The 12,292-nt window shown below is 33.8% G+C and overlaps 2 protein-coding genes across 2 annotated transcripts in view; one reads left to right on the top strand and one right to left on the bottom strand.

Annotated features, from left to right (window-relative positions):
* LOC111708848 (transcription elongation factor SPT6) overlaps positions 1 to 6,673 on the bottom strand; it is a 30,660-nt gene extending 23,987 nt beyond the window's left edge. The window contains exons 1-10 of the mRNA XM_023482349.1: positions 6,569 to 6,673; positions 6,445 to 6,504; positions 5,301 to 5,359; positions 3,204 to 3,325; positions 2,196 to 2,257; positions 1,819 to 1,882; positions 1,272 to 1,367; positions 1,043 to 1,082; positions 508 to 630; positions 205 to 274 (exon numbers count right to left, since the gene is read on the bottom strand). Coding sequence (XP_023338117.1) covers positions 205 to 274; positions 508 to 630; positions 1,043 to 1,082; positions 1,272 to 1,367; positions 1,819 to 1,882; positions 2,196 to 2,257; positions 3,204 to 3,325; positions 5,301 to 5,359; positions 6,445 to 6,504; positions 6,569 to 6,620 — 748 coding nt within the window. The 5' untranslated portion in view covers positions 6,621 to 6,673. The remainder of the gene's footprint in view (positions 1 to 204; positions 275 to 507; positions 631 to 1,042; positions 1,083 to 1,271; positions 1,368 to 1,818; positions 1,883 to 2,195; positions 2,258 to 3,203; positions 3,326 to 5,300; positions 5,360 to 6,444; positions 6,505 to 6,568) is intronic.
* Positions 6,674 to 8,345: 1,672 nt separating this feature from the next.
* On the top strand, positions 8,346 to 12,232 carry LOC111708847 (TAR DNA-binding protein 43). The gene is made up of 7 exons (XM_023482348.1): positions 8,346 to 8,400; positions 8,920 to 8,937; positions 9,200 to 9,247; positions 10,100 to 10,153; positions 10,227 to 10,290; positions 10,939 to 11,029; positions 12,156 to 12,232. The coding sequence occupies exons 1-7, from the start codon at positions 8,346 to 8,348 to the stop codon at positions 12,213 to 12,215; spliced, it is 390 nt and encodes a 129-aa protein (XP_023338116.1). The 3' UTR covers positions 12,216 to 12,232.
* The last annotated feature ends 60 nt before the right edge of the window (positions 12,233 to 12,292 follow it).

The raw sequence follows: 12,292 nt of genomic DNA, 5'->3' as shown, positions 1-12,292 counted from the left end.
TATATCTAAGTAAATGGATTGATTGGTGGGTTAATTGATGAATGGATTGATTGGAGGGTTAATTGATGAATGAATTGATTGGAGGATTAATTGATGAATGGATTGATTGGCCGGTTGGTTGTTGATAAATAGAATATTAATGGTGGATTTATTGATCGATTAATTAATAAATTGATTATTTGTGGTGGATTAATTGATTGATACCTGGTTCGTCTTCATCTGGATCAAAGTCTTCCTCTGAACTATCTCCACTTCCTTCAGACTGGGCAAACTCCTGTACAAGTGTACTGTGTAGTTCACGGGGTCATTAAAAACATTCAGGGTATATAGTAGTGTACTGAGGAGTACAATCTTCAATTGTACTTGTAACATGTTTATTGAACACATTTTAATATTATCCTTTTATAACTAATAAAATTAAAGTAGATAATTGAATAATTATGAGGAAAATGAATGTTAAATAGAATATATTTTTTTAAATAAATAAATAACATTAAACATTTCTACCTCGTAGTCGAATGCTACTCCAAAGATATCTTCGGCCAGCTGACGTTGGGAATCGTCGAAAATATGCTTTTTTCGACTTTTCTTCCGCTCAATCGGCTTTCCTTCTTCGTCCACTATAAAGTCCTAAAACATCAGATACATAATTATCTTAGTGAATCGGATATGCCACTCTTTTAAATGGAAAGTTGTTTAAAAATAACATCGTCGACTGTTCCCTTCAGACACAAAAAAGCTCTTATTATTACATAAGCCCGACACTTTTTTTCGGGGTCAAAATTTGTGTAAACTGTAAAAAGAGAAAATGTTTTCAAAATTGTTTATGCTCAACATTTATTTTTGACTCTGACAGAAAATGTATACAAAAAAAAACTAAAAACGAAACAAAAACGAACGTATTATAAATTAATCGTTTTTGGATCGCTTACAATTTTTCATTAAAAATAAAAATATTGCATAGTTTAATATAGAAAACTTGGACAGAATACAGTTTTGAAATTTTGTAAAAAATGTTTAAAACCGATTAACAACACTATACCTGTATCCCGTCATCACTTTCTACAGAACCAGATCTAGCCCTGTAAACAATTTTTTTTTATATCTAAGTAAAATGATTATATTTTGTATTCTTTTTATATTATGTTGCTTAAACATCAAATCAAATCAAATCAAATCAAATCAAATCAAATCAAATCAAATCAAATCAAATCAAATCAAATCAAATCAAATCAAATCAAATCAAATCAATTCAAATCAAATCATATCACCTGCTTGATCTCTCTGGATCCGGGAGTTCGTCATCTGAACCACTAGCATCTCTTCTACTCTCATCTTCAGACTCGTCCGAGTCCATTTTCTGGATCCTAAAATAATTCAAACTTCATGATGGCGGAAAAAATAAAATGGCGGATATAAAATTCAGAATGGCTGATGTAAAATTCAAGATGGCGGATATGAAATTCTTACAAAATGGCGAATGTAAAATTTAAGATGGTGGATATAAAATGCAAGAAGGCGGATATAAACTTTCAGATGGCGGACAAAATAAAATGGCGGATTTGAAATTCAAGATGGCGGTTAAAAAATTCAAGATGGTAGATAAAAAATTAAAGATGTAGATGGAATTATAAAAATGTGGATTTAATTTAGAAAATTGTGGAAGCAAACTGCAAGGTTCTACAGTTACAAAAAAAGATTAAAATTAGTCGTGATAAAATTCAAAATGTCTGTTTGAAATTCAACAATAAAGATTATTCGATTAATTTTTTTGAAAATATATGTCAAGTCATATCTAAAAAACTTGAAATGGCTGACCTTGATCGTTTCTTCTGAAACTTGACTCCAAGGTTCTCCTGAATGAGATCCATATCGTCATCATCTGTTTACAACCAGATAATCACCTTATTTTCGGATATCTTACAAAAATCAAAACCATAAAAAAATCGAAACGAAAAAAAACATTTGATAGATCTGGTTCTAACTGAATAAAGCTGTTCAACAATAATAAATAGATAAAACTAGAATAATAATAACTTAAATAAACTGGAATCATAATAACTTGATAAAACTGGGATAATATTAACTGAATAAAACTGGAATAATAATAACTAGATAAAAATGCAATAATAATGACTAGATAAAACTGGATTAATTATTTGATGCAACTGGATAAAACTGGAATATCTGGTTTCCTAAATCTGAACCCTCAGAACGGGATTTGGATCTGGAGCGGGCTTTAGATTTAGATCTGGACCTGCAAACATCGAACATAGTTAGAAAATTATCTTGAGTACAATACAAAGGGCATTTTACCAAAGATATATTTCCACATATATACCCAAAGACATCTTTTCACAAATATACCCAAAGACATCTTCCCACAAATATACCCAAAAGCATCGTTCCACAAATATACCCAAAGACATCTTTTCACAAATATACCCAAAGGCATCTTCCCACAAATATACCCAAAGGCATCTTTCCACAAATATACCCAAAGACATCTTCCCACAAATATACCCAAAAGCATCGTTCCACAAATATACCCAAAGGCATCTTTCCACAAATATATCCAAAGGCATCTTTCCACAAATATACCAAAAGGAACATATTCTTNTCAAGAGACTCTCTAATTCACAACGGTACCTTTATTAGCTTTTTCTGATCAAGATAACCGATTATTTTCAATTGTGGTTTCTCTTTATTATATACACTGAACAGTACAAATATACCCAAAGGCATCTTCCTACAAATATACCCAAAGGCATCTTTCCACAAATATACCAAAGGCATTTTCCCAGAAAAATACCCAAAGGCACTATCCCAAAGTAAATTTCCAAAGGTATTTCCTAAAGGGTAAATTTTTAAAATACGTTTTCCTAAAGGTAGTTTTTCAAAGGTAGTTATCCAAAGACAGATAATTTCCTGAAGGAATTTCACAACGGCACCATTTAACGGTGGATAAATGAGAAATTCTAGTTTTACTGGTTGAAAATTAATTATTTTTGATTGTGGTTTAATAGTCACCGTGATATGCGGATTTATGCTTAGGATCCGGACCCGTTGGATTCGCAAGATTTTGGCAGAAATATGCGGATCCACGGATCCGGATCCAAGGGGTAAAATATCAACCAAAAACTGCAAAAAAAAAACTTGCAAAAAAACTTTTTTACTCCTAAAACCAGAGAGGGGGGGAATACCTAGAACCGGATCTTGAGCCTGATCTGGATCCTGACCCAGATCCGGATTCAGATCTTTTCCTCCTTCTCTTCTTCTTTCTTCTCTTTCGAGACCTATCCTCTTCTTCCTCTTCATCCTCATCCTAATTAGAAGATATTCTTGGAAATAGATAAAAAAATCCGCAAAATTTTAAAAACAGAAATGGCGGCTTGAAGACAACAAAAAACTCAATTTGTTACAAGAAAAACATTAAGCAGTTGCCTTGTGTTTACAAAGGTGACAATTTGTTATTTGGAGGTATTTCTAATTTTTCATTGTTGTTTTGAGATATAAGCTCAAGTTTTGTAACCCCAGAAAATATGAGGAGTAAACCTGTATTTGAAAATAAATCCATCTCCCATTATTATTGCAACAGTAGGTTAAAAACTATGTTTAAAATTATATTAACCCTTATATACCTGACTCATCATTATAGTCCCCTCTGGTAGCTGTGCATCAGGGTCTGCCAATAAACAATCCGTCTGATAAACTTGCATTTTCTCAAACAATCTTTTCATGTTTCTTTTCCTAAACAATTCAAATCTATAATTCCTAATTAAAGGGACTGTAAGCGTAATTCCTAATTAAAGGGACTGTTTCATTGAGGGTATCTGTATATGTTTATGGTTAACAGGAGAACTGATTAATGTAATGTTAATTGGGAATTCTAAATATAACTAATAGGCATTACAGGGGGCAGTGAATTTTAAAAGGGGCTATTTTTGACAAAACAAGAAAATATATACTGGGAAGGGGGGGTTACCTATTCTGTAGTTGGCACCATTTTTCATCCATGTGATAAACTCTCCACAGTGCATTAATATCAGACAGCTCGGGGTGAACATATTCTTTCCTAATTTTTTAAAATTAACCAAATAAATAATAACAAAACTTGATTTATTCATATTTGTTTAATTTTTGAAGCTTTGAGAAAGCTATAAAAGGAACCTAGATGTAAAAAGTAAAAATTTAATCTACCTTTAGAAAACTATGAATGGAATCTACCTATAGAAAGCTATGAATGAAATCTACCTAAAGAAAGCTATGAATGGAACCTACCTAAAGAAAGCTATGAATGGAATCCACCTATAGAAAGCTATGAATGGAGCCTACCTATAAAAAGCTATGAATGGAACCTACCTATAGAAAGCTAATTGAAATCTACCTATAGAAAGCTATGAATGGAACCTACCTAAAGAAAGCTATGAATGGAATCTACCTATAGAAAGCTATGAATGAAATCTACCTATAGAAAGCTATGAATGGAACCTACCCATAGAAAGCTATGAATGGAACATGGCTATAAAAACTATGAATGGAATCTTCCTTAGAAAGCTATGAATGAAACATGGCTATAAAAACTATGAAAGGAATCTACCTATAGAAAGCTATGAATGGAACCTACCTATAAAAAATAAGAATGGAATCTACCTAAAAAACTATGAATGGAATCTACCTATAGACAGCTGTGAATCCTACATATAGAAAGCTATAAATAGAACCTGTCTTAAGAAAGCTATGAATGGAACCTACCTATAGAAAGCCATGAGTGGAACCTGTCTTAAGAAAGCTACAGGGTGGCCAAAACTTTTTTGAACCCATCCGTACAAAAATCCGTACATTTTCAGAAGAAATCCGTACAATCCGTACAATTTTCGAAAAACAATCCGTACAATCCGTACAATTTTTTTTTAAAAATCCGTACAATCCGTACATTTTTTTAAATCGGATCCATTTTTTTCCAGTGCGGATCCAGGATATCCGCATCAAAATTAAATGGATCCTAAGCACTGGTCAGAAGTAAACTCTTTGCAGGATTGAAAAAGAAAGAGGTTTAAGAGGTACCAAGAGTTATAAATTTGACATAGCACGTGATCTACAGTCCCTTTATGAAAAATTCATTAATAGACTTGGTTGACGATGCACTACGAAGAGAGGGGGGGAATACCTAGAACCGGATCTTGAGCCTGATCTGGATCCTGACCCAGATCCGGATTCAGATCTTTTCCTCCTTCTCTTCTTCTTTTTCCCTTTGTGGAAGCTCTTGTTGCGCCTCTGAATATTACAAACTGATTTACCGCAATAAAGTCTTTCATTTCTTCCATTGCCTTCTCCTCATCCTCATCCTCTTCATCATCTGAACATATAAAGTAGAAATCTCTGATTGTCTGTTAGATAGTATGCCCGATCTTAACTCAGACACCCCTTAACAGCTTAGTTTTAAATTTTGATAGGATATCTCGTTAGGTCCACAAGATTGTTCTTAGCTTGGTTTTTAAAATATGAATTCCCTAATTTTGCGAAATAACCCATTAGCTTAGTGTATGTGGTGGTGGTGGGGGATGGGAAAACGAGAAAAAGTGGGGATAAATTTGAAACAACATGTTTAAAATATTTGTTACATATTTTAGAATCAAACTTATCAATCATCTATTAAGATATGGATTGTTTAAATCATAAATGTTTAAACCTAGTAAGCAGTTCAATCCTAGAGTAAAACTTTTGGACCCACTCCCCCCGCCCCTTCATCAAAAAACATACATGAAATATATTCAGTACTATACTAGGGTTATGTTAAATTAAAACAACTGCTGGGCCGAGCGCCGAGGCCAGAACAGGCAAGGGGGCCCAAGTCATACTTAAACCTTTGTACATTTTTTAAAGGGGGGGGGCGGGGGTACGAAAATCCATCAACAAGATTTTATCCAGTAAAAAGCCGATCCCCTCCCCCCTCCATTAGTTAAATAGTTAGTAAACAAGATACTCTGTAAGTAGTAATCTCTGTTCGTTTGTTTTGTTGTATGACCGATCAAAACTCATGAACACCTTGAACGATTTGCCTCATATTTTGATTTGGGAACGGAGAGAACCACGGGAATGTTATTAGTCTGGTTTTGAGATTCTAAGATGAGTAAATCGACGTTTATAGGGAAAAATAGCTAAAATCGTATTTAAAGACCAAGCGCTGGTAAACGGCGGGAGTAACTATGAGTCTAACCTTGGTAACGCTTGATTCTCAAGCTGGGTCTGTCCTAGAGAACCAATTTTGTGCATGATTTCAGCAAAATTATTATTTTAGGGTTAAGTTAGGTTCAGACAATATCTGGGCCGAGCGCGGCTGCTANATGGGTCCAAAAATCGTTCTCTAGGAAATAACCCTCAAGCTTGTGAGATCATGTAAACTTGGATTAAACCCAATCTGGAATAGAACTTTTTATTCACCTGAGCTGTCGTCCAACGCGCGTTTCTTATTCTTCCGTGCCTGAATGGCATCCTCATCACCTGAAAGAAACGCACACATTTAAAAATCGGAGAATTACAATAATAGAAATTATTGATTTCTTACCGGACACTTCTTCCTCGCTCTCCACGGCCTCTTCGTCCATAAAATCGGCCATTTTCCCGCTGAAAGTTAAATATTAAAGAATGGAAAACAATCTTAAGTAAATGCAATATTTTTAAGAGTTAGAACAAAGAATACTGCATGTGAAATTCTTTCATTTATCGTTTTGTTTAATAATTAAATTACAAATGCGTGGTATATTTAAAATTAAAGCGTCTCAAATAAACTGTTTAGATTAGAAATTTCTCAAGCGCAGTAACTTTTTCAAACAATGCCGCAAACTATTTTAAGACTAAGCTGTTTAAAGGGGTACATCCACAAATTATTTTTTTTGCTTCGTAATCTGTAATCAGTTTCGATATAAAGAGAGGTTTAGTAAATGTATCAAATTTCTTTTTAAATGATAATAAACTATTTTGTTTTATATTTATTGAAACTTTTAGCACACGACCCTTTAAGCTAAAATCAGTTGTCTTTGTAATTTTTCTCCAAACTCGCTTCATGATTCATTGATTTTCGGGTTATTTTATTTTACAATGTTTTTTTTACCTGCAATCGATATAAATAAACTTTTTATTAATTATCGAATTAAGTCGGAACCCTGAAGGCTGAAAACTTCAAAGTAAAAAGTGAGTTAAAAACTGCTAAGCTGCCATTTTCAAGTGCTGGTAATTGTAAGGCTTAACAATTCGCCATAAATAATGTCGTATAATTTGAATACAATGAATTTTTAACTACGCAATTTCGCCGAAGAATGAAAGTTGCTCTAACGTTTTGACTAAAAACATAAAAGTTCCGGAAGGTCACGACAATCACTGTGCGGGTGTGCACGACGCGATCCAACAAGTATTTTGAAAGTTAAGAAGGCCAGGATCTTTCTGGGCCCCCGCCACCCCCTCCCTATGGTCAGTCTCAAAGCCTCAGCATGACCTAGATTTCAACTATTTTCATCTAAATTTATATTTTTTGTATTTTTAGAATTAATTTATGTTAAGACAATTTTCAGGCCGAGCGTTGCATCTAGGAGGCTAGGGGGCCGAGGATAGCGTCCACAAGGCACTATCCCAAAGTAAATTTCCAAAGGTATTTCCTAAAGGGTAAATTTTTAAAATACGTTTTCCTAAAGGTAGTTTTTCAAAGGTAGTTATCCAAAGACAGATAATTTCCTGAAGGAATTTCACAACGGCACCATTTAACGGTGGATAAATGAGAAATTCTAGTTTTACTGGTTGAAAATTAATTATTTTTGATTGTGGTTTAATAGTCACCGTGATATGCGGATTTATGCTTAGGATCCGGACCCGTTGGATTCGCAAGATTTTGGCAGAAATATGCGGATCCACGGATCCGGATCCAAGGGGTAAAATATCAACCAAAAACTGCAAAAAAAAAACTTGCAAAAAAACTTTTTTACTCCTAAAACCAGAGAGGGGGGGAATACCTAGAACCGGATCTTGAGCCTGATCTGGATCCTGACCCAGATCCGGATTCAGATCTTTTCCTCCTTCTCTTCTTCTTTCTTCTCTTTCGAGACCTATCCTCTTCTTCCTCTTCATCCTCATCCTAATTAGAAGATATTCTTGGAAATAGATAAAAAAATCCGCAAAATTTTAAAAACAGAAATGGCGGCTTGAAGACAACAAAAAACTCAATTTGTTACAAGAAAAACATTAAGCAGTTGCCTTGTGTTTACAAAGGTGACAATTTGTTATTTGGAGGTATTTCTAATTTTTCATTGTTGTTTTGAGATATAAGCTCAAGTTTTGTAACCCCAGAAAATATGAGGAGTAAACCTGTATTTGAAAATAAATCCATCTCCCATTATTATTGCAACAGTAGGTTAAAAACTATGTTTAAAATTATATGTAAATCCCAGCAGAAATTGATGGTAAATCCCAGCAGAAAGTGATGGTAAGTCACAGCAGAAATTGATGGTAAATCCCAGCAGAAATTGATGGTATATCCCAGCAGAAAGTGATGGTAAGTCACAGCAGAAATTGATGGTAAATCCCAACAGAAATTGATGGTAAATCCCAGCAGAAAGTGATAGTAAGTCCCAGCAGAAAGTGATGGTAAGTTCCAGCAGAAAGTGATGGTAAGTCTCCACAGATAGTGATGGTAAGTCCCAGCAGTAAATGATGGTAATTCCTAGCAGAAAGTGATGGTGAGTCATAGCAGAAAGTGATTGTAAGACTCAACAGATAGTGATGGTAAATCCCAACAAAAAGTGATGGTAAGTCCTAGCAGAAAGTAATGGTAAGTCTTAACAGATTTTGATTGTAAGTCCATACAAAAAGTTGAGGGTAAGACCCAGCAGAAAGTGATGGTAAGTCGAAATAGAAAGTGATGGTAAGGCCCAACAGAAAGTGATGGTAAGTCCAAGCAAAAAGTTGAGGGTAAGACCCAGCAGAAAGTGATGGCAAGTCGAAATAGAAAGTGATGGTAAGTCCAAGCAAAAAGTTGGGGGTAAGACCCAGCAGAAAGTGATGGTAAGTCCAAACAGAAAGTAATATCCTTTGGTTAGATATTGGTTTTTTAACTTTTCAATATCCTAAAAAAAGGGTAGGGATAATTTTATTGAAATGTATATTTCCCTTAGGAAAATTTTTTAAGCTCATTGCTCTGATTTTTCAGGAACAGTTACTCTTGCTGCAGTAGCAGCTCAGTTTCCAGGGACTACAGGTAATTGGCCCAGGTTCAGGTCTCCTTCATTCATAACAATGAATATAAACGTAAACATTGTGTAATTTTTGTCGTTTTTGCATAATAATTATGAATTGCAAAATTACATTATCATAATTTTGCAAAATTGCAAAACTACAGTGTCCCAAAAAATTCGTAGTTGTAGCCTTGCCTTAATTTTAGACCATTCATTATTTATGATTTTGGACTGCTCATTGCTGTATTACCCAGCTTAAAACAAATAAACTTCTTATGAAAATCAATGAAGGCCATTTAAATTGTTTGATATAATTTAAATTCATCTAAGATTTTTAAGGAATTTAGTTAGTATTTTCCGGAACTACTGCCCTGCCGTCACTCCTATAGTGTTGGGATTGTTAAACCTAAGAGATAAACCAACTATGGATTTCCACACCCTGCCTTCAATTTAAAAGGGCTGGGTGATGCCTTTTAATGCCTTTTTTTAAGAAGATGTATACTTTTCGGCCTTTTCACTTTTGAATTTTTACCCTGTAAAATGCACAGGGGTGTATATTTTCTTTGTAAATCACCCCCCCCGTGAAATACAATTTTTTCTACAGAAGTTAGCTATGTTTGCGTTGTTCGCCATAAAATGTTTGTTTGGCTGACTATGAAAACAATGGTTAATTTTTAGGGAAAATAATTAAAATTTAGGGTTAAAAGAGTGTAAGATCATCAAAGAATCTTTTATTAAATAAATTGCTTGTAAATTCATGTATATTCTTCGTAATCAAATACAGTTAGGGAAAATCTTATTTGGAGAAATTGGGATGAGGTTGGGATGATTTGTCAAGAAAATATATATCCCTGATCAATCTATTTTAACTTAAGGATTGAAATACAGAAACCCTGAAACAAACAAGCTCCGTGGAGTCCGGATACAGGGTGATATACTCTACCCTCCTTCAGAGGAGGAGGGGTGGGGACCATATACCTACCTTTGTGTCAGGTATACAGGGTGATATACTCTACCCTCCTTCAGAGGAGGAGGGGTGGGGACCATATACCTACCTTTGTGTCAGGTATACAGGGTGATATACTCTACCCTCCTTCAGAGGAGGAGGGGTGGGGACCNTGAGCCGAACTTTGCATACTCTCAAGCACAAATCATAATTTTGCCAATTTCTTCTCTAAAAGTGAAATTAGAAACAAACAACTTATAGATTTAAATTTACAAGTCTAGGGCTAGAATAAAAGCAATTGGAAATTGATGCATAGTTTTCATTAGCTACCTCTTCGACTCCCCCACTTCCTTCTTCATTGTCATGTGTTACACTGTCACATATTCGTGTGGTTTCATGTTATTGTGACAACTCTGTTTTGAGATTTCATTTATTGAGTTTTCCTGTCTTCGATGGGACAAGGTTTCTGGTTATTTGATTTTAATTTATATTCCAATCATTCTCTTTTGTGCAAAATTGATAGTTTTGATAAAACACTCTTTTTTCTCCAGTTCTTTTGTAGTTAAATACCGGATTTATTTTTCATTTTGTTACCAGAGCTGAACTTTTTCTTAATCTCCAGATTAAATATTGCTTGTTCTCCTCTTGTTATTAATCTCCAGATTAAATAACCGATCGGGATTAAGGATATCCCATTCTAAGGTTTTCAACTCAAGAAGAATAAAAATGAGTTAATACTTCAATAAGTTACATATTTGTTTTTGCCAGAGTAAGACCTGAATCTTCTCCAAAGAAAGATGAATCTGGGCTGAAGAGGAAAACAGATAATGATGGAGAGATGTACAGCAAGAATATACGGGTAAGTAAAAGGGACAGTAGGCGTAATTTCAAGAGACTCTCTAATTCACAACGGTACCTTTATTAGCTTTTTCTGATCAAGATAACCGATTATTTTCAATTGTGGTTTCTCTTTATTATATACACTGAACAGTTTAAACTGGGTTTATGTACAGTATAATCTGTGTTTATGTAAAGTATAAACTAGGTTGATATACAATATAAACTGGGTTCATGTACATTAAAAAACTGGTTAATGTACATTATAAACTGGTCTATGTTCAGTATAATCTGTGTTTATGTAAAGTATAAACTAGGTTGATGTACAATATAAATTAGGTTCATGTACATTAAAAACTGGTTTATGTACATTATAAACTAGTCTATGTACAGTATAATCTGTGTTTATGTAAAATATAAACTAGGTTGATGTACAATATAAACTGGGTTCATGTACAATAAAAACTGGTTTATGTACATTATAAACTAGTCTATGTACAGTATAAACTGATTTATGTAAAGTATAAACTAGGTTGCTGTACAATATAAACTGGGTTCATGTACATTAGAAACTGGTTTATGTACATTATAAGCTAGTCTATGTACAGTATAAACTGATTTATGTAAAGTATAAACTAGGTTGATGTACAATATAAACTGGGTTCATGTACATTAAAAAACTGGTTTATATACATTATGAAATAGTCTATGTAAAGTATAAACTAGGTTTACGTATAAAAAACTGTAAAGTATAAAATGATTTTAGCGGGGTTTACATACTTTATAAACTGGTTTATGTACAGTATAATCTGGGTTTATGTACAGTATAATCTGGGTTTATGTACAGTATAATCTGGGTTTATGTACAGTATGATCTGGGTTTGTGTACAGTAAAATCTTGGTTTATGTACAATATAATCTGGGTTTATCACATGTCACCTGTACAGTTTGATGGTGATGATAATGACACTACTGATCTGATTGTGCTGACTGCTGAGTTTATGTACAGTATAAACTGGGTTTTTGTACACTAAAAACTAAACAGTATAAACTGGGTTTATGTACACTTAAAAACTAAACAGTTTAAACTGGGTTTATGTATAGTGTAATCTGGGTTTATGTACAATATAAACTGGGATTATGTACAGTATGATGGTGATGAGGATGAGACTACTGATCTGATTGTGCTGGGTTTATGTACAGTATAATATGGGTTTATGTACAGTATAATCTGGGTTTATGTACAGTATAATCTGGGTTTATGTACAGTATAATCTGGGTTTAT

The sequence above is a fragment of the Eurytemora carolleeae genome, unplaced genomic scaffold (genome assembly GCF_000591075.1).
Source record: "Eurytemora carolleeae unplaced genomic scaffold, Eaff_2.0 scaffold588, whole genome shotgun sequence".
In the NCBI taxonomy this organism is placed as follows: domain Eukaryota; kingdom Metazoa; phylum Arthropoda; class Copepoda; order Calanoida; family Temoridae; genus Eurytemora; species Eurytemora carolleeae.
The sequence above is the reverse complement of the archived record's forward strand: the minus strand, read 5'-3'. Positions and strand labels throughout refer to the sequence as shown.

Coding starts and splice junctions, on each gene's coding strand:
- LOC111708847 (XM_023482348.1), top strand. CDS start 8,346: ATGAGGAGTAAACCTGTATTTGAAAATAAATCCATCTCCCATTATTAT. Junction 10,291..10,938: donor TATACCTACCTTTGTGTCAG/GTATACAGGGTG, acceptor TGTTTTTGCCAG/AGTAAGACCTGAATCTTCTC. Junction 11,030..12,155: donor TGTACAGCAAGAATATACGG/GTAAGTAAAAGG, acceptor GATTATGTACAG/TATGATGGTGATGAGGATGA.